The sequence below is a fragment of the Chrysochloris asiatica genome, unplaced genomic scaffold (assembly GCF_000296735.1).
Source record: "Chrysochloris asiatica unplaced genomic scaffold, ChrAsi1.0 scaffold00160, whole genome shotgun sequence".
In the NCBI taxonomy this organism is placed as follows: domain Eukaryota; kingdom Metazoa; phylum Chordata; class Mammalia; order Afrosoricida; family Chrysochloridae; genus Chrysochloris; species Chrysochloris asiatica.
Genome location: NW_006408678.1, coordinates 7,136,575 through 7,159,125, shown reverse-complemented (window position 1 = coordinate 7,159,125; position 22,551 = coordinate 7,136,575). Strand labels below are relative to the sequence as shown.

The following is a 22,551-nucleotide window of genomic DNA, read 5'->3' as shown; positions in this document are numbered from 1 at the left end:
CTGGAGAACAGCTTGCTTATTCTTGTAGTAGCCAGTCATGATGACATTTTGGGGGGGGTTTTGTTGATGATCTTTCTTTGAAGATGTATCTTCTGTCACTCTAGTTGTTACAGGCTGGTCTGCTTGTCCTTGTTAGTGGGAATTTCCTACCTCATAAGGTGCTGAATGTGACTCAGGAATCCGCCTAAGGTCCTATACTCTGCAAAGGCTTTACACTGGGCAAGTTATAGAACCCCTTTTAGGTATTCCAATCAGTTACAGGCTGAAGACAGGCTTACATGTTTTCTGTAATCATGTTTTCCAACATTCCTTTCTATCCCACTCAAGTGCCTATTTTACAACAGTAGGCAAGGGAAAATAATATTCATAAGACAGTCAAGCATTTTAATATTCTTTCCCCTCTTCAAGCTATGCCAAGATCTTTGTATCACAGAGCACTGTTGTTCCAAGGTTGAACATGCATCACTATTTACCTCTGTCCCACTTAGGCCATGCAAACCTGTCTCAGTGTTCCCCTATCTATCTTGTTCTTCTGCCTCCTCCCCCTTCTTGTATTGCCCTCCCCAACACCCAAACTAAACCTCCCACCCTAACCCCTCTGTTGTGGTTACCTTATATCCCGTTAACTCTTCCCTCCATTTAAGACAGTCTATTTTATCCTGTAATCTACCTGACCTTCCCACCACCTGGATCTCTGTTATTCTGTGTTTACCTTCTTTCATATTGTAATTGTTTTGATCATAGACTGACCTCCCAGATCCTCTTTTCTTATAATTTTATTCTGTTCTTGACTCTTCCATTTGTCAATTGAGTTCAGGGTGACGCTGCCTTGTACATCATTCTCTGGTTGTTGTCTGGTCTCGTTGGTTCTCAGTCCACAGAACTTCCTTTAGAATGTTTTTCATAGTAGGGTTGGCTTTGGCAAAATCCCTTAGCTTCTGTTTATCCTGGAATGTTTTGATTATACCATATTTAATTGACATATTTGCTGGGTAGAGGATTCTTGGGTGGCAGTTTTTTTCTTTCAGGGTTTTATATATGTCTCCCCATTGCCTTCTTGCCTGCATGGTTTCTGTTGAGAAATCCAAGCTTAATCTGATTTTCTTGCCTTTGTATGTTACACTTCTCTTATCTCTAGCCACTTCTCTTATCTCTAGCTGCTTTCAGGATTCTGCCCTTATCTTTGAAGTCGGAGAGCTTGATTATTATATGTCTTGGTGATTGTCTTTTAGGGTCTATCCTTCCTGAGGTTCATTGAGCTTCTTGAATGCTTATCTTTTCACTTTTCAGGATGTTAGGAAATTTTTCTTCCAGAAGCTCTTCAACTGTCTCCTCTGTGGACTTATGTGATTGATTCTTCCTGTTCTGGAATGCTGATAATTCTTAAGCTATTCCTCTTTATGTTGTCCAACATGAATCTTAGGCCTTCTTCAGATTTTTTAATCCTTTTTTGTGCTTGCTTTTCTATCTTAGTAGTGTGGAGAGATTTATTTTCTAGCTCACTAGTTCTGGCTTCTGTATCTTCAGTTCTACTCCTTTGCCCTTTCAGTGTATTGTCCACTTCTGATATTCTATTATTAATTGTTTTGACCTCTTTCTGTAGGTTTTGAATTGTTTCTAATGCTGTATCTATTTTATTTGATTGTTCCTGTAGCACTTTCCAGACTTCTTCCTTATTTTTCTCAACTCCATTGTATAGTGTTTTGATCAACTTTATAATCATTTTTCTGAGTTCCTTCTCAGGCATTTCCAAAGACTGCCCATCTTCCAGTATGGAGGGTAGGTCTACTTTCAGCTTATTTACCTCAGTTACTTTATCTCGTTTCTGGACATGTGTTGATATGGTCATCTGCTTCTGTTTTGGGGCATATTCAGGAGTTATCTGTGGCATTAATACTTAGATGGGTGTGTATTATGATGTTTTTTATGCTTTCTGATTGCCTCCAGGTAGATGTGATCAGGAGATGGGCTTCCCTTTTCACACTTCTTACTGAGAAATTTTAAGATGCCATTGTTGGTTGTTGTGACATAAATCAGGATTTAATTTTTTACCTATTTCCTTTTTAGTCTGCCTGTCCCCCTCCACAATACCTGTTCAGGCCTTTTTCCTAGTAATAAACAGTTCAAGGCCAGCTGTGGCCATTTTGCACTATTGTTTGACTTTAAGTAGAAACTGACACTTTAAATTTTGAGGAGATCTGTGCGCATGTATAGTAGAACCCTCCAGGGGTGGGGGTGGGGTGTTCACTCACTCAGCACCCCCTCTAGTCACCTGAATGGAGGTGCACAGACAGCGAGAGACTAATGAACAGATGTTGTTGTTGTTGTTGTTAAGTGCCCCCCCCCAAAAAAAAACAAAAAACAAAAATCCACACCTTTATCTCCGTGGTATCTCTGTAGTTCTGTCAGGAGTCTGTGGCTGCTCTGATCCTTCACCCACTTGGTCTCTCCCAAGATGGCAGCTCTGGGAGCAGCTGAGTATCTTGGTTTAGAAAGCAATGGATTTCTTGCTTCTGCTCCAAATTCCCCTAGCTGTAAGCCTTCCAACCTTCTAAATATTCCTTTATATGTGGTTCAGAGTTCTAGCACCATACCCTGTGCCTGCTTAGTCCGTATTCTGTGCTGTTGCTGATGGAGCTCCTCACTGCACTTCTACCCAATCCACCATCTTCTTTGTTCTTCAAGGCTATAATTTTTATGAAAGCAGATGGCAGGTCTTTACTCCCATGGAGCCACTGGTGGGTTCCAATCAGTGACCTTTCAGTTAGTAGCTGAGCATTTTGCTACTGTTGTTGTTAAGTGCCTTCAGGTCAGTTCTGACTCATAGTGATCCCATATAGGGATTCTAAGGAACAGCTGGTGGGTTTGAACTACTGACCTTGTGGTTAGACGTTCAGTGCTTATCCTACAGTGCCACCTGGGACTCCAATAATGTAGTAGCACAACTCTGTACTTCTCCTAAAGCACTACACCAGGACTTATAAAATCTAAGTAATATATGTAGTCAGTGTTGTTGTTAAGTGTTGTCTATTAATCACAATTTTAGGAACTCTGGTAACATAGTGGTTACAAGTTGGACTGCTAACCTCAAGGTCAGCAATTTGAAACTACCAGCCATTCCATGGGAGAAAGATGAGGCTTTCTACTCCCATAAAGATTCACAGCCTCGGAAACCCTATACAGGGTCGCTATGAGTTGGAACTGACTCCTGGGCACATAACCAACCAGCTATAACACTGTACTATTAAATGAACTTTCTGACATAGAATTTTAATTAGAAATGTTAATTTGCCTTCTATTTGACAGCATTATTGTATTATTTTATTGCATGTGTCACAGATAGACACAAGCCTACGTAAATCTCATAAAATGTGGGGAGAAAGTTCTTACTATCATTGAAATATTAATATTTTCTCATTTCTTTATCAACAATGAAAGAGGAACTCAATTTGTTATATGCTAATTAGGATGATGGCAATCTCTCGGTCAAAAACAAGATTATATAAGAACAGAAACTGTTAGGGTAGAGGGTTAGGAAAGAAAAATATAATAATGTTTGAGGCCTTTTATGGTCAAAAAGAATTTTCAGTGCATATAATCAGTTGGTCTTAAACCAAGAAATAATTGAAGACAAAAAGTATCTTATTGATAAAAAGGTAGCTAATATGTCACAACTGTCTTTATTTCCAATACTTAGCCCAGTTTCTGAGAGAGAGAAAGTGTATAATCAATGTGTGGTCAATGAGTAAGAAAAAAAAAACAAACAAAATACCAAAGCAGTTGCCATGAAGTTCATTTCAACTCACGGTGACCCCGAGTGTGTCCGAGTAGAACGGTGCTCCATAAGGTCTTTTTGTTTTTTTTAACTTTTTATTGGGTTTGAGTGAACGTTTACAGAGAAAACTGGTTTCCCATTCAATAATTCATACACGTTTTGTTTCTTGACGCTAACTGCAGTCCCTAGGATGTAACAGCACTTTTTCTACTTCCTTTCTATATTTTCTATTTCCATTCGTCCTTCTTTCCATCCAATTCCTGCTTTCTAAGCTTTATCCCTGGGCAAATGTTCCACTTTTGACGTCATCTGGTTGATTGTTCATAGCGCATTCAAGGACTGATTTTTTTGGAAGTAGCTCTCCACACCTTTCTTCCTAGGTGTCTTGGAGTCAACTTGAACCTCCAACTTTAATCCTTAACAGTGCTCTCTTCTCTAAATTCCCATTGGCATTACATCTTTTCTGAAACCATTTAGATCCTGATGGCTTTGATTTGCCTCTGTTTATACCAACGTGTGCATGCACACATGTGCATGTATGTTTTACTTCCCACTTATTCCATCATGTACGCAACAATAATTCTTGAAAACCTGTTACATGACAGACACTGGGGATATAGACATGAACAAAAGACACTTCTGCCCTCAAGGATTTTGCATTCCTGTAGCAATGTCAATCAACACAAAAGCTGAGCTATTTTATCCTCAGGTAATAGTAACAGTTTAAACAAAAGTAAAGCAAGTAGGGAATAAATACTGAAGAGTTCTGCTTTAAGGATACTAACCTATGGTGCTGTTAGTTAGAATCGACTTGATGGCCACAGCTTTGGGATTTTCAACCTTGAAGCAGGGATTTGAATGCAGTAGGGGAGTCTGGAGGGAAAGGGTGCTGATATTTGGAGAAGAACATACACCGTGAGGCAGAAGCAGGTTGTGTGTTCAAAGCAGAGACAGAAGTCAGTGTGTCAGAGGCTTGAAGATTGAGAGGGAGGAGTAAGAAATGAGGTCACGAGACCAATCCTTGTATCAAAGATGTACTCCTTTCCTAAAGCTGCTATAACAAAATTCTGTACAGCACTGAAGGTTGGAAGTTCAAATCAGCATGTCAGCTAGGCCATATTCCCTCCATAGTCTATAGAAGACTTTCTTGTTTCTCCTAGCTGCTGGTAGCCCCAGGAGTTCCTGGACTTGTAGCTACATGTCAGATGGCCTTCTTTCCTGTCTCTCTGTGTCTTCTCTCCCCTTGTTTAAGGAAGGACACTGTACTCAGATTGGATTAGGGCCACCCTAACTTCCACATTATGTCCTCATGTTAGCTGGTAACATCTTCAAAGATACTATTTTTAATCAAGTTGTATTCACGGAGACTATTCTTGAGGTTAGGACTTCAACATTTGGGGAGACATAATTCAATATAGAGCAGCAAGTAAAGAATCACTCTTTGGTTTTGTTGTTGTTAAATACATAGCTTTTGGAGGGGAACCCAGTTCGATTCACAACAAAGACCTTATAAGTCTGCATGAGGAGTTTGGATTTCCAAGACTGTGTTATATTCCTTAAGGTTGGAAATTCTTTCTCATATTTTTCTGATTTTCTTTACTCTCATGATACAGTGCTGAGCTCAGAGTAGATACCGCAATATGACTTACTGGTTTTGTTAGAAAATGTTACCTGTTCTCCAGATTGGCAAAAGTTTCATGAGTCAGTCAAATAGCCTTTCAATCTTTCAATTCACATAAACAATTTTCTGTCTGTGGATGCTGCTATTCAACAAAGTTGATCCTGTTATACCAGTTGTGACTAAAATAATGACTCTAAGAGAATTACTCTGCTTCCAATTTCTGAGGATTGCTTCCTTTTAATCAGCCTACTTCTTCCATGTTTGTGTGTGTGTATATATATATATATATGGAGTCCTGGTGTGGCGCTGTGGGTTAATATAACAGACTGCAAAGCCGTTTGAACTGCAAGGTTGATGGTTCAAGCTCACCAGCTGCTCTTTGGAAACCATATGCAGAGTCACTATGGATCAGAACCGACTCAACGGCACTTCACAACAACAACAACAATGCATATATATACACATACACACATACACATGTATATACACATATACATATTGTTGTTAAGTACCATAGAGTCAGTTCCTACTCATAGTGACCCTTGCATAGGGTTTCTTTGTGGGAGCAGAAAGCTTCCTCTTTCTCCCTCTGAGCAACTGGTAGACTTGAACTGGCAACCTTGTGGTTCACAATCTAGTGCTTGTCCTACAGAGCCAACACACTCCTAAATATATACATATGTATACACCCACACACACACACATATATATATATGTTGTCATAGTTGTCTGGTAGTGTAGTGATTATGAGTCGGACTGCCAACCGCAATGTCAGCAGTTCAAAACTATCAGCAGTTCTGCAGGAGAAAGATGAGGCATTCTGCTCCTGTAAATATTTATAGCCTTGGAAACCCAGTATAGGGTCACTATGAGTCGGAACCGACTCCACGGTACTTAACAACAACAACAGCATTGTTGCTAAGTGTCATTAAGTTGGTTCTGACCCATAGCCACTCTGTCTAGGATTTCTGACCTTGCAGTTCAAAGAGATTTTGCATAGTCAATAAATCACAGGTAAACATCTTTCTGGTATTCTCTGCTTTCAGCCAAGATCCATCTGATGTCAGCAATGATATTGCTAGGTCCATGTCCTCATCTGAATCTAGCTGTCCATTTACTGCTGGGACCATTTTTGAATTACCTTTAGCAAAATTTTACTTGCATGTGATATTAATGGTATTGTTTGATGATTTCCACATTCCATTTGGAATGGGCACAAATTGGAACTCATCCAATCAGTTGGCCAGGTGGCTGTCTTTCAAATTTCTTAGCATAGATGAGTAAGTACCTTCAGTGCTGCATCAGTTTGTAAAAAAAGATTTCAATTTGTAATCTATCAATTCCCAAGACTTGTTCTTTACCAATGCCTTCAGTGCACTTTAGACTTCTTCCTTCAGTGTCACTGACTCTTAATCATATGTCACCTCTTGAAATGATTGAATATCAACCATTTCTTTTTGGTACAGTGAGTCTGTGTATTCCTTCCATTTTCTTTTTTTTAATGTTTTGTTGTGAATTATGGGAAGGTTTACATGGGAGAACATCAGCTTTACATTCATCCTATTGTATATCATTTCATTGCCATGGTTACAATCCCCTCCATGCATCATCAGCCAATCAAAGGGTATACCCTGCAAGCCTGCTCCCCAGTCATCAGCACACAGCTCCTCTTCCCTCTTTGGGCCTAAAGTCCCCAACCGTTCCATGTCTCCACGTTATCATCTCTGCCTCCATCTCTAGTGTCACTGCTTCTCTGAGTAGGGTCCCGCTCTCTGCTCTTCTCCCTTGATGGTCCCAGGGACCTCTGCTCCGAGACTGCAGTCAATCACTCCCCTCCCTTTGCTGCAAAACGTCTACCTTTACATTTTCAACCCTCACAATCAGTCCTGATAACAATTATTCACTATTGTATCACAAGAGACCTATCCACATCTTCTTTCATAGGTGGATACTACTCAGTGGAGATTCTACCTTCCTCCATGCCCTCTGGATCTAGGCTCCCTCTAGAAAGCTTGTAAGCCAGTTACTTCTTGCCTCCCTCTTGAAAGCTTGTAATCCAGTCACTTCTTGCCTTTGTAGACCTCCCTCCACCCCATTTTGGGTAGCCAATGTCCAAGTTGCCCATCCCTGTCTACTCTGTGTATGGAGGGGGTCTGAATGATCCTTGCTGTAAAGATTTGCTCCCTCTTTTGAGCTACTGCATCCATAGGTGTAGGTCAAGTCCATGAAATTATATCAGATTACCTTCCATCTTCTTTCAATGATTTCTGCATCATACAATATTTTGCCCATGGTGGTGGTGGTGGTGGTGTGCTGTGGAGTTGGTTCCAACTCATAGCAACCCTGTATAGGATTTCCAAGGCTGTAAATATTTACAGGTGCAGAAAACCTCATCTTTCTCCCATGGAACCACTGGTAGTTTCGAACTAGCTGATCTTGAGGTTAGCAGCCTGACTCATAACTACTACACTACCAGAGAGACTTAAAATCCTTCAATGCTGCAAATTGAGGCTTGGATATTTTTTCTTCAGTTCCCTCAGCTTGAGAAATATTGAGCATGATCTTCTCTTTTGGTTTTCTAATTCCATTATATTTGACTTTGTGTGTTTGAGATGCTCTTTGAAATTTTCTATTCAGCTTTTTTATCTCCTCATTTCTTCCATTTGCTTTAGCTTCTACAAACAGGAGAGGAAGTTTCAGAGTCTCTTCTGACATCTATTTTGGTGTTTTGTTTCTTTCTTATCTTCTTAATGACCTTTTGTTTTCTTCCTGTATGATGTTCTTGATGTCATCCCACAACTCTTCTGGTCTTTGGTCATTAATGTCTAATGCATCAAATCTGTTCTTCAGATGATCTCTAAATTCAAGTGGAATAGATTCAAGATCATATTTTGACTCTTCTGGACTCGTTTGAATTTTCTTTAGCTGCAGCCTGAACTTACACATGAGCAATTGATGGTTTCTTTCACAGTCTGCTCCTGGTTTTGTCTTGCCTGATATTATGGAGGTTTTCCACTGTGTCTTTTCACAGATGTAGTCTATTTGATTTCCTGGATTTCCATCTGGTGAGGTACATGTGTTTAATTGTCTTTTATGTTGTTTAAGAAAGGTATTTGCAATGAAGAAGTCATTTGACTTGAAAATTTTTATCATGTGATCTCCAGCAAGTTTGAACCACAAGGTTGTTGGTTCAAGCTCACCAACTTGATGTCACTTAACAACAACTATATATATATATATATCAAATTATAGTTAAGTGCCATAAAGTCGGTTCCAACTTATAGCAACCCTGTATAGGTTTCCGAAGAGCAGCTGGTGACTTTGAAGTGACCTTGTGGTCCAAACCAACCTTGTGGTCCAGTGCTTAGATCCAGTATTTATCCTACAGTGTGACATCAGGATTCCATATGTATAATATTTGGTGTGAACTGACATCTCATTTTGCCCAACTTGTTCAATAAACTCTACTCATTGAAGATAAAAATCAACTTTTATTTGGGAGAGTACAATGGATTCTGAACTATTACATATGTGAACTCAACAGAACTACCTCATCTTAAAAGAGCTATGGAATCATTTTATAGGGATGAGGGGATAGTGAAATATTGCTATACAGTATTCACATTTCCTCAGTCCTTATCTGATTATCTTCTTCATCAGGATTTCAGACATTGGACCATGAAGACCAAATTGCTTTGCTGAAAGGATCCGCAGTTGAAGCTATGTTTCTCCGTTCAGCAGAGATTTTCAATAAGAAACTTCCAGCTGGGCATGCTGATCTTCTGGAAGAAAGAATTAGAAAGAGCGGTAAGTGTTTTGCTTAAGGGTAAAAGAGTTCTGCTATGTTTTATTTTGTTTTCTACAATTAAGGATTTGTATGTTCTATGAAAGCAAGGCTAATACTTAGCATCTGCTCCTTTATATGTCTATTGTACTTGACATAGAGAATGGCCCTTAAAATATGTGTTAAATAGATGGGATTTTAAAGTCTTTTTTCAAAAATCCCTGATGCAATAGAAAAAAATTTTTTCACTAAACTAAGATTAAAAGTTAAAGGGGAACTTTTTAAAAGATAAGAAAATTAGACAGATTTTTTTTTAAAGCATGAAAGAACTAGGGTTATTCAGCAACAAAAACTGTTCAAAATCTCTAGGTATGAAGTAGCTAGATCTTCAGCTATTATCCATATTATTGGAGGTCTTTTTTTTTTTTTTTTTGCTGACCCTTCACTTTATCAAGTACGATGTCCTTCTCCAGGAACAATTCCCTCATGATAATATACCCACAGCATGAGAGGTGAAGTCTCGCCATCCTGACTTCTAAAGAACATTGTAGCTATGCATCTTCCAACACAGATTAGTTTGTTCTTCTGACAGCCCATTATACCTTTAACATTCTTCTCCAACACCATTATTCAAATGCATCCATCTTTTTATGCTCTTCCTTATTCGTTGTCCAACTTCCACATGCATATGAAGCAATGGAAATACCATGGCTTGGATCAGGCACACTTGAATCCTTAAACTGGCAGCTGTAAAGAGGTCTTTTGCAGCAGACTTGCTTAATGCAACATGTTGTTTGATTTCTTGACTGTGCTTCCATGGCTGTTGATTGGAGATCCAAGCAAAATGAAGTGTTTGACAACTTTATTATTTTCTCCCTTTATCATAATGTTATTTATTGATCCAGTTGTGAGGAATTTTGTTTCCTTTACGTTGAAAAAAAAAGGAAAATAGAAAAAATAATAATAGCAACATTTATATATCATTGACTAGGTTCCAGATTCTATCCTAAATACATATACTCTTTCATTCAATTCATGAAATAAGTACTACTGGTGTTTCCACTTTAAGATGAGAAAACTGAGATAGACAGTAAGAAAGTTAGAATCTGCGTGTCTTAACTCCTGTGTATACTGCTTCTTAAGAGACAAAATGGAATAATAGCAAGAGTAACTCAGTTTAACTTATTATGGCATAGTACTGTGATGGGTGGAATCCTAGTGTGGCGCTGTAGGCTAAGCACTGCACTTCTAACCGCAAGCTTGGTAATTCAAACCCACTAGGCACTCACTGAAGACCTATACAGGGTCACTATGAGTCAGAACTGATTCAATGGCACCTAACAACAACAAAGACTGTGAAAGGAGGTTCAGGAGACACTGGAATGGGGTACCAGGATTGGTGGGTCATTTATCTTGTTTTCCTGAGTGAGAGGAAGGGTGAATGAGATGAATGCTTTCTTATTATCTTGTTTACTTAAAGGACTTCTCAAGATCTTTTCTACCTAAGGGGTTGTCTGGGACAAGTTTAAATACTTTGAAAAGCACTGCTTTAGAAGAGAGATTGGAAGGAGAGTGTTCAGGTGGTTTTGCACTGATACTATAGGTAAAACAATTGAAAAATAATTGTAAACTGTCTTCTCAAAGTCATTATATTTTCTTCTCTTAATCATAAACTGAAAATATAAAATAGTGCCACCATACACACTTTCCGACACACATCATACATATATATTCATTGACTTACTAGTTCAACAAATATTTAGGGTTAAAAACATGGGGGTGGTAGTGAACCCCCACCCTTAAGAAGTTTACAGTCCAGTAAGACGGTAACATCCATGCATATTGTTGTTGTTATTATGTGCCGTGGAATCAGCTCCAACTCATAGCGACCCTGTACAGGGTTTCCACGGCTATAAATCTTTACGGGAGCAAAAAGTCTCATCTTTCTCCCGAGAAGCAGCTGGTAGTTTCGAACTACTGACTGTGAGATTAGCAACCTGACTCGTAACCTCGTAACCACTACGCTATCAGTGCTCCTTTTAACATCCATACGTAGATAATTCGATTTTAAAACGGAGAAAAGAAGAGTGAAACAAAGGGTGATTTCCCATTGGGAGAGTTCTGGCAAGGTTTTGTTGGCATTTGAGCTGGGCCTTGACCCATGCTTCAGTTGGATACCCAGATTGCAGGTTCAGAGAGATGGACTAACAGGAACAGGAAGTAAGGGATGGGGTGGGAGGAAGGCAGACAGTGTGGGGCATTCACACAAAAAGAAGGAACAGTTGCATTAGACTAGGGGTAACACTAAATGGGAGGGGGAGTCAGAATCGATTGGTTGAGGACCTTGAATGGTATGCTAAAGATTTTATTCCTTATTTTCTAAATAATGGAAAGACTGATGATTTGTTAGCAAGGGTGAGAAAGCATCAAAATCATGGCATAACGGCATAATTTCCAAAAGTGTTAGGATAAGTCCAGATATGCAGACACCTGTCAGAAGGTTTCAGTGACGTGGTTCCTGGCGTTTGGAGAAATGCAGAGGAGGGCAAGGATCTGAGCTATATAGCTCCTTGCAGCCTTTGCATCCCTTGAAAGACATGTGGTCAAGAAATGTGGATTCAGATATTTGTTTTAATTTTATATGATGTGTTTGTACATGTAAACACACATATGTGTTTCTACACATAGAAGTATGGGTGTTTATAAGGGTAAGGGAGAAGAACTGAATCTGGTAACCTCTAAGGTGTCATCTAATTGTATAAGACTTGCTGCTTTTCTTCTTGGAACTAATTCAATTTTTTGCATTGATGCTTTAGCAAATCACTCTGCCAGCTTCTTAAATATCTTGATTTTAAAGCTATAAGTAGTAGTTGACAATTAAACTTAGGGATGAGTTAAAGGATGTAAGTAGTTTCTCAATTTCCATGTGTATTAACTCAATTCTTAGTGTGTTGTTGTTGTTGTTAAGTGCAGTAGAGTTGGTTTCAACTTATAGCAACCCTGTATAGGGTTTCCAAGAAGCATCTGGTGAGTTTGAACTGCTGACCTTGTGGTTCAAGCTGACTTTGCAGTCCAGTGCTTTATCCCACATGCCACACCAGAACTCCTAAACTAAACTAAATTATTACTTTAGACTATTAAATGTAAATTAGTGGTTCTTTCCATGCAGAAAGTTAATGTGGCTAGAACCTCTGGTCAATAAACTATCAGTTATTTGATCTTGACTTCCATGGATCAAATGTCCATGTTGCTCTCTTTAACAAAACCTGTATGCCAAAATTTAATTTTTAAAAAACTAATGAAATGAAAAGGGGCAATGGCACGTGCGGCAATGTGGATTTCATTTTAGAGATGAGACACTTCTGCTGCCATGCTCTCCTACTCTGCTGTGTGTTTGGGTTTATACAGCCAGGGATGGTGATGAGTAAGGCTACTGTCTCTGGAATCTGGCTTGGATCTAGGATCACTGCTTACTAGTTCCATGTCCTAGATATTTTTCAAGCTATTAGAATAGGCCCCATCCTACTTTGATCTCTTTGAAATCACAGCTAACTTTAATGTTTACTGTAGACTTTTATGTGGATTTTGATATGAGAAAGTCCACTTGGTGAGGACGGCCTCTTTTGATTCAGTTGGCTGAGCACAGGCTTGCATTGTAGTGGATGTTCTGTGAAATCAATGAGACAAATAGAGATGGAATGGAGAATTGTCAGAAGCTCTAACTCTTGCTCCATTATTTACTTTTCTAATGATTCTTCTGAATATCAATGATTGGTATCCTTACCAGGCAACTAACCAGCTAGACACCCTTTCTCCACACCATTCCAACCATAATCGGTTTGAGGGCAGACATTTAAAGGCAAGAAAAAGGAAAAGAAAGTTTGAGTTAGGAAACTCAGTTGTGTTCTTTATTCTTCTTTTAAAGTTGCATCATTTAGAGTTGCTTTAGGTGCCAGACTAAATAAACAAATACATAAATAAATGGGGTGCAATCTCTGTCAGATGAGTTGAAATGTTTTGATGAGGGGATATCTGAAATGGAATTTATTTAGCAGTTAGCACATCCCTCTCTTTTTTGGGTGCTCAGCTTCTATTTGGTCTCTGTGTTGGGCTCCATCAAATCTCCTTGGTCCTGACGTCAAGTGCAGTTTTACTATCTTCAGGATGACCTTCCCCAGCCATCAGCTGTTCAGCTGACAGAAAACAAGAACTTCTTCAAAAAAGTTTACTGGAAAATAAAGAGGGAATTATTGACTGTTTATAAAGGTACATATGCATACTACATGGATCTATTAACCATAATACTAAAGTAAGTGATGGACCCTGTATCATCTCCTATGTGTTAGGATCTATTCTGTATGAGCGTGAGGTCTATAAGTAGCAGATACCACGATGGGATTAGACTTGTACGAGATTAATTGGGAGAAATATCTCCAGAGAATAAAGGGGACACATGTCCTGTAGGAGAAGCACTGAACCACTTACCACAAAGTTGAGAGTTCAAATCCATCAGCTGCTCCTTGGAAACCCTATACAGCAGAGATGGGGAACATTTCACCCACAAGCCATATTGTTGTTGTTGTAAAGTGCCATCGACTCAGTTACGACCCATAGCAACCCTGTATAGGGTTTCCAAGGAGCAGATGGTGAGCTTAAACCACCAACCTTGCAGTTCAAATGGCTTTGCAGTCTGATGCATTAACCCACAACACAAGGCCTAGGAAATCATTCGGTCTGGCCTTGTCAAAGCACCCTGTTTCAGTCATCACTTTGTTGTTAAGTTGTTAAATGCCATTGAGTCTGTTCTGACTCATAGTGACCCTGTACAGGGCTTCCAAGGAGCAACTGATGGGTTTGAACTGCTGCCCTTGTGGTTCTTGGTCCAGTGCTGATCCTACAGTGCTACACCAGGAGTCCACTGTCACATTAGGAGTGAGTGAAATGTTTGACCAAATCTAGCAGGCTAATGTTTAAGTTGATAATTTTGTATGGCCTGCAAATGATGTTATAAATATCCAAATGGCTCTTGGCAGGAAAAAGGTTTCCCACTCCTGCTATACAAGGTTTCTACGAGTCAGAACCAATTAGATGGCACTTAACACCACCAACAAACACCCTATCTAGTCTCCTCTTAGCCACTGGCTGCTTTTCCTCAGCCATTTGCTGTTGCTCCATCTCATCCGATGCTTCTGTTTGAGAAAGCACTTGGTCCTCACTCTCCTGTCCAAGTCTGTCCTGGCCCCTGGGCTTGTATTGAGATTAGAATTTCCCCTGATGTGGTGCTGTAGGATAAGCATAGGCAAGCACAAGATCAGCAGTTCAAACCCACCAGCCACTCCTTGGAAACCCTATGCAGGATCACTGTGAGTCAGAACCGACTCAAAAGCACTAAACAACAACAACAAGTATCAGAAAACAGGTTCTTCTGATCGTGAGAGGTATTTGATGAGAAGAGGTCAAGGACTAGGTCTTGGTAGGTCCATTGGAGTGTGTCAGGAGCTCTGAGAAGGTCCTGGAAATTTGCTACAGGCAGATACCAAAGACGTGGCAGAGCCAGTCTAAGGGAATTTCAGGAGGGCAGAATCAGGATGGTAAAAGAGTGTATGCCAGGGCAAAAGATCCGTCTCCAGAGCATACCATAGGAGCTGTCATCAAGTCCCAGAAGGACTGCTTGAGGGAGATGGGCTCCCCAAGCTCAGTGTGTCAAGACAGAGATCATCACAAGGAACAAGACCAGCACCAAGTTCTTAAAGTTAGGTGCAACGTGGGCATCCCCAAGGTTTCCTGAGCGTGGGGCAGGGCTGATCCTCTACATCAGGTATGAATAGAGCGGTTCTCTACATAAAGACACAAAAGCTCCAAGGACAAGGCCAGGCAGATACTTACAAATTCCTAAAGTGGGAGAGAATAAATTCTTGTTTGCTAAAGCCATCCACCTGGGATATTTCTGTGATGGAAGTGCAGAAGATAACCTGTCTTCCTGAGTAAGTTTACTTAGTGAGTCCGCAAAGGCTCACAGAGTTGAATTGCGGAGGATGAGGATGAACCCGTGAAGCTACAAAATGCCTGAGAAAGTCATCCCAGGCAGAGAAACAGCAAGTGCCAAGGTGTAGAAGCATGACAGCATTTCCACGTGCAGGTTGCACAAGTGGCTTGATATTTTTGCAAAATGATATTTATGACGCTGAGAATATCATATGTGCTAGATTATGGTTAACAGCAAATACCACAAAGAGTAACTGAACTTAGTTCTGATACGATGAGGAGCCTTGGTAATATTCTGACCATGGCTGTAGCTTGCAAAGATTCATCTAATAGTAATGGGAAAGTTGGTTTGCAGAGGGTTGAAACAAGAAGAAGCCCTGTAAAGACATCAATGAGGTAATGAAGTGAGAAATGATGAAGGTCTTGCACTTTAAAAATATGTACTCAAAAAGAAAAAACAAAACAAAACACTTTGCTCATAATTTCACAAGTTCCAAAACTTGTAATTCTGTAAGTTTCAAACAAGTTCAAGAATGAAGTTTTCTAGAATATGATCTATATACATATGAATACCTCTGGCTTACAATAAGGTACATTTTTCAAATATCCACCGCATATCGTGACAATGAAAACCATCCAAACTCACACGCTGCTTTGTATTTTATTATCTATAGTGATGCTCACCTTTATTAATATTTATGAATTTTCTTGTCCCTGCAGAGTCTCAGAACATTGCCTCTTCCACACACCGCATAAAAACCTGATCTTGCAAGATGACCTTTCAGAATAACTTTTTATTCTTATGTTAATATAGTGCATTCTTATTTTTATTATACTTTTAACTTCAGAGGAACACAGCATCTCAAAGTTCTCTGTTTATGCCTACAGAATTGTTTGCATAATACAAGATGGCTTCAAAGCATTCATGGAAAAATGGAATTGAAAGATAGTGGAATTTTTCCATGAACTTTTTGAATCCGCCTTGTATAATGTGAAATTTCTTTTTTTGTTTTTCAAATTCATACACTCTTGTTTGCTATTATAAAAACTCAGCTATATCCACAAGGATACTGACTGCCTCCTGAGATGCATTTACTTAATGAGGGCTACAGTATTTATTTATGCTAATTAAGGCTTCAGAAGCATAAAGCTGACACAATCTGTAGATAACTTGTTTCTACACAACTCTAATGCATCAATGCCTTTATTCTTAACACAGTTCTATGTTAAGAATCAACAACTTTAAGCTGGAATTTTAAACAAAAATAGGAATAATCTTATGATACCAACAAATATGATAGAATTGAAATAGTCTTCAACACTGAATGAGCTGACGTTTTAACATTCAAGAAGTAGACTCTCCCAGACCAAGCTGACTTGTTCTGTAAAGTTTTTATCAGAGGACATTCTGTTCATTTGAAATATGAATAACTCCCGAAATACACATTTTCAGACCTTTTCTGATCCTCATAACAGACATAAAATTGAATTCAGTATTTATTGGAATGACAATATACCTCTTTACAATGCAATGCTTTTATATTCATCATCTTGTTAATACTCCCAATGACCTCTAATTGAGGGTGGTGCAATCCTATTTTATAGATCAGGAAAACAAGTGACTTGCCCAAGGTCACATTGGTAATTGGCAGGGTGCCAGGAAATTACTAATCGGTGTGGGGTTCTGACTCAGAGCCCAGTGCTCTTTTCTATGACATCGTACCAGTTACTAGCCAAATTCTAGTATATTCCAAACAGTGGGCTCATAGGGAATATGTTGTTGTTGCTGTTGTTGTTAACGTGCTGTCGAGTTGGTTCTGACTCATAGTGACCCTGTATAGGGTTCCCAAGATGCAGCTGGTGGGTTTGAACTGATGACCTTGCAGCTTGTGGTCCAGTGTTGATCCTACAGCTCCATACCAGAAGTCCATCAATTTACACATATGCAAACTCAGGCTGAAGCTGCAGAAAAATCAAGCAAGCCACAAGAGCCATAAGGAAGACTGGTGTGTATGTATACTGGGGACGGGATGAAGTGCGGAGTTAAGTAAAGACAAGACGGTAGTTATGTGCTGTGGAGTCGGAAGTGATTCATAGCAACCCTGTACAGGGTTTCTGAGGCTGTAAATCTTTACAGGAGCAGAAAGCCTCATTTTTCTCCCATGGATCAGCTGGTAGTTTCAAACTACTGACCTTGCGGTTCACAGCCCGATTCGTAACCACTATGCTACCAGAGCTCCTTAATCTAGAATATATCTCATGTGAATTTGGAGACCGTCTCAAGAACAGATGTGATGTGTTAGACACTAATGAAGACCAGAAGAGTTGTGAGATGACATCAAGAACATTATACAGGAAGAAAGCAAAAATGTCATTAAAAAGACAGGAAAGAAAGAAAAGACCAAAAAGGATGTCAGAAGTGACTCTGAAGCTTACTCCTGAACATAGAGAAGTTAAAGCAAATGAGGAAATAAAAAAGCTGAGCAGAACATTTCAAAGGGCAGCTTGAGAAGACAAAGACAAGTATTCTAATGAAATGTGCAAAGACCTGGACTGAAAAAACCAAAAGGGAAGTACATGCTCAGCATTTCTCAAGTTGAAAGAACTAAAGGAAAAAGTTTAGTCTCAACTAGCAATACCAAAGGATTCTATGGGCAAAACGTTGAACGGTATAGAAAGTGTCAAAAGACAAATGATATATAGAGTCACTGACCAAAATTAATTGGCTGACAGAGCAGCAGTTAGACATGGTTCCTCCTCATTGGTTGAGAACTGAAGCATAAGCAGTAACTAATAGTTGTTGTTGTTAAGTGCTGTCAAGTCTGTTCCGACTTATAGCAACCCTGTATAGGGTTTCCAAGGATCAGCTGGTGAGCTTGAACAGCCGACCTTGCCATCCAGCACATTAACCCACAGCGCCACGCCAGAACACTGTATATAAGTAAATAGTAAAGTTAGCAACAGTGAGATCAGAGAAAGGAGAGATTCCTATTGGAATGATGTAGCTGTAACTAGTTAATAATTGTTGTTAAGTGCCGTCAAGTCGGTTCTAACTCATAGTGGCCCTGTATAGGGTTTCCGAGGAGTGAATAGTGAGTTTGAACCACTGACCTTATGGTTCAAACTGACCTTGCAGTCCAGTGTTTCTCCTGCAGCACCACATCAGTAGCATATAGTAAAATGTATAATATGTAGTAAAGTATAAAGGGGTAAGTCAAACAGTATTGCTCTAAAATAGTAGAAACCTTACTTACACAAAGTATCAAAACGTAAAGCTGTTTCCCCACATACCCTCCATTTAGGTCTATACATTTCTGAAAGCAGCATCTCTACCTCTCTAATTCTCCCCGAAAGAATTCTGCATTCTCCAGTGTACATCACATCAAAATGTCAGTGCTAGCATCACCGAGGGACTCAGGTCCTGATCCTCTTCAGTGTTCTTTGAGTTTGCAGTACAAGCAGAAATCTGAAGGGGCAAGCTCCGGGCTGTAAGGTGGATGGGGTACCATTTCCCAGTGAAATTCTCATAGGACAGTGCTTGCTATCTTCTAAGAATGAGCAATTAGATTGTCCTGGTGGGGAAAAAATTCCTCAGTGCAACTTTCCTGGCCTTTTTCTCACCAATGCAGTTTTCCATTTTCTTACAATTAAGCTTTCCAATGTCTTCATATTAAGCTTCTGCAAATCATCCTGTGTCCTTTGAGAAAATCTACTAAACTAGCATCATGGAATCCCAAGAAACAGTTGCTATAACCTTCTGAACTGATCTATCTCTTCCTTGAATTTAACTGGCCCAGCAAATCCTCTAAAGTCACAAAAGATAAAAAATTTAATACTTAAATCAGTTGAGCATTCTTAATACTTAAAGATTTCATCAAAATTTTGCTTCCCAAAGTGGCTATATAATAATTTTGACCCAGACAAACTCAGAACTCAAATGATATGAAGAAGCCGTCTTCAAAACAAGAACAAGCAATAAATACATGAATCCGATGTCCGTTGCCCCTAGGCAGCATCCACTGCCCTTTAGCTGACTTTCCTAAACCTTTTGTACTTGTCCAGTTATTGTTGTTGCTGTAGTTAACGGCCTTCAAGTTGGTTTGAACTGCCGACCTTGTGGTGCACAGTTCAGTGCTGATCCTACAGTTCACAATATCTGGCCAGATTAGGTCTTGTTGGTGCTTAGAAGTTGTCAGGGAGTGGACTCGGAAGTTCAAGAGTCATCTAAAATCAAATTTGACAATCTTTGTACAAGTAGTATCCACTAGGCACTGTGGTTGTACTGGGAATACAAAATCCCAAGAAGTTGACAGATTAGTGAGACAGGCAGATGCATAATAAATACATGATGTCTACAGCCGGTGTGGTGCTGCAAGATAATTCACTGAACTGCAAGGTCAGCGGTTCAAACTCATCCGCTGCTTCTCGGAAACTCTATATACAGGGTTGCCATGAGTCAGAACCAAATCTACAGCACTTAACCACAGCAACAAGAACTAAGGGGGAATTCATTCTATTCTGAAAATAAAATTTGAATCATGAATCCTTGAAATGTGGGTGGAGTGCCCTTGCCTGATAAGAATTCTGCTCTATATTTGAGATTTTTGAGGCAAAAAATGCATAAAATTGTAGCTCTTTTATTGGGGAAACTGTCAGTTAGGAGGCTTTTGACTATTGTTGTTGTTAACGTGACCCAGTAAATCCAAAATTGCAAATCTTCATGGGAGCAGAAAGCCTCATCTTTCTCCTGCAGAACAGCTGGTGGGCTCAAACTGGTTCACAGTCCAGTGCCTAATCTACAGAGCCATGTGCTCCCATGGGTGGCTTTTGGTTATGTTGTTATTTGTTGTTATGTGCTGTGGAGTCGATTCCAACTCATAGCGACCCTGCACAGGGTCTCCGAGGCTGTAAATCTTTATGGGAGCAGAACACCTCATCTTTCTTCCGGAGAACAGCTGGTAGTTTCAAACTGCTGATCTTAAGGTTCGCAGCCCGATTCATAACCACTACGCTACCAGAGCTCCTTGGATATAGGTAACTGAAAAATCTAGCACAAAATGGCTGAAAAGGTAACACAGTGTTTCAGCTAAAATAAGAACCCCAGAGGGAGCATAGCTTCAGAATTGGCAAATCCAGGGGCTCATCATACCCGTAGAAGCATAGGTTCCTCTCCTCTTTCTGCTTGGCTATCCTTGGTGCATTGGCAGTTTGTCCACATGGTCATTTGATGGCACAACAGCTCCAGGCTTCACATCCAGGCATAACGATGGCCAAAGAAAAGGAGGTGGTCTCTTCCTGAGCGTGACAATCTTACGAAGCCCCCAGTATACTTCCCCTCAGTCTCAATGTCCAGAATTACACCACCAGCCTTGCCTACAGCAGCCTCTGACCAGTTGAATAAGAATAGGGACTGGACCTTAGCCTGGGGCTGGGATCTGCCACTCCAGGAGTACCAAGCCATGGGGGCTATCTATATGCTGTGTAGGCAATGAAGGAATTCCTTGCAGGAACCTGAAAGAGTTGGTACCATTTGTTCATAAGGAAATCACTGGGATGGAGAGTGTTTAGGTTGAAGGGAAAGCAGAATTCAGATATAACTTTGTACGCCATGTGAGTTTATGCGTTAACTTCTATCCTATGGGCTGATGCTGTCATTTCTAGAAAAAAGTCAGGTTTTGAGGAAATAGCAAAATTTTAACAAGGTTCTTTGTTTATCTGGTGACTGTCAATGATAAGTAATCATATATCAGTTGCTATTGGTTGAATCTGTCTCACAGATTGATCCTATGTGTGTCAGAGTAGAAATGCACGCCACAGGGTTTTCAATAGCTGATGTTCCTGAAGTAGATTTCCAGCTCTTTCTTCCAAGAAGCCTCTGGATAGACTTGAACCTCCTTTTGGTTAGCAGCTAACTCATTAACTGTTTGAACCACCCAGGAACTCCAATTAATCATAAAGCAATGTTAAATAGCAGGAAATGGATCTTGTATAATGTGCTCCTGAACCTCTGATTTTATTTTTGCTCCCAATTAAAACTAGAAAGTAGGGAACAAATGACATCTACATTTAAAATAATAAGAATTGTTGTTGTGAAGTGTGGAGTCAATCCTGACCCATAGCGGCCCTGTATAGGGTTTCCAAGGGGCAGCTGGTGAACTTGAATTGCTGACCTTGCATTTCAAACGACTTTGCAGTCTGAAGCATTAGCCCACAGCACCACACCAGGACTCTGATAACTAAGAATAGCATAGTGTTAATTCTCTCAAGTGGCTATTTTCTAAAATATTTCTTAATCATAAGAGAATTCATTTATCAACCTCTTTTTTTAAAAAAAGAAACAGATGAGCAGAAATGTAAACCCTATTTCACATCTTTGTGAATTTTTTCATGGTAAAACCCATCAGCCGCTCCTCAGAAATCCTATACAAGATCACTGTGAGTCGGTATCAACTCTGGCACCTAACAACAGAAATATTAGAAAATAGCCCCCTCTTGTGACCAAAAATCAGCTAATTCGTCATAACAGCAAAACATTAGCAAGCCTTAAGCAAGTCTCCCCAAAGGAGGAAGCAGAAAAACAGAGAAAGGCTGCCCCCTGCAGGATAATATTATTGTTGCAATTCTTAATTGAGAATTTGCTGGGGCACGAACACTGCAAACTTTCTTTTATTTATGTTGGTACAGTTAATTGTAATTATTGATTAATTCCAAAAGCAGAATTACATTTGATATATTTTTTAAAATTCTTTGTTTTGGTCCGCATTTTCTCTATATTTATTCTTGGCTCATACAATTATGCAGAAGATGAAACATCATACTAAGCATGTTTAACTATTGTTCAAAAATTATCAACTGGAACTAGATAGCTAATGGAGGTAGCATCTTTGGAGGACAAGTGGAAATTGATAAAAGTAAATAAAAGAGGAAATTAAATACTCAAATATGATTTCCTTTAAATGGTTGTTGTTGACGTGCCCTTGAGTCAGTTCTAATGCATAGCAACCCTGTATAGGGTTTCTGAGGAGCATCTGGTGACTTTGAACTGCCAACCTTATGGTTCAAACTGACCTAGAGATCGAGTGCTTTTCCTACAACATCACACTAGGACACTAAGTATTTCAAACCAGCTGGCTTAAAAAATATCCAAAGCATCTCATAAAGCATTCAACACTGCTATATTGTTTGTTTGTTTTAGAAAGTTTATTGTGAATTATGTGATAGTTTACATGGGAGAACATTAGCTTTATATTCATCCTATCATATATTGTTTCATTGCCATGGTTACAATCTCCTCCATGCATCATCAACCCTGCAAGCCTCCCCCTCTCCCCCATCAGCACACAGCCCCTGGGTCTAGAGTCCCCAGCTGCTCCATCTCTTCACGTC

At 39.6% G+C, this 22,551-nt stretch overlaps 1 protein-coding gene across 5 annotated transcripts in view; it reads left to right on the top strand.

The window, feature by feature from the left end:
• Positions 1 to 22,551, top strand: part of NR1H4 (nuclear receptor subfamily 1, group H, member 4) — a 97,864-nt gene that overhangs the window by 66,681 nt on the left and 8,632 nt on the right. For all 5 annotated transcript variants that reach the window (XM_006871109.1, XM_006871111.1, XM_006871113.1 and 2 more), the window contains one exon: positions 9,057 to 9,203. In XM_006871109.1, the coding sequence (XP_006871171.1) occupies positions 9,057 to 9,203 (147 nt within the window). The remainder of the gene's footprint in view (positions 1 to 9,056; positions 9,204 to 22,551) is intronic.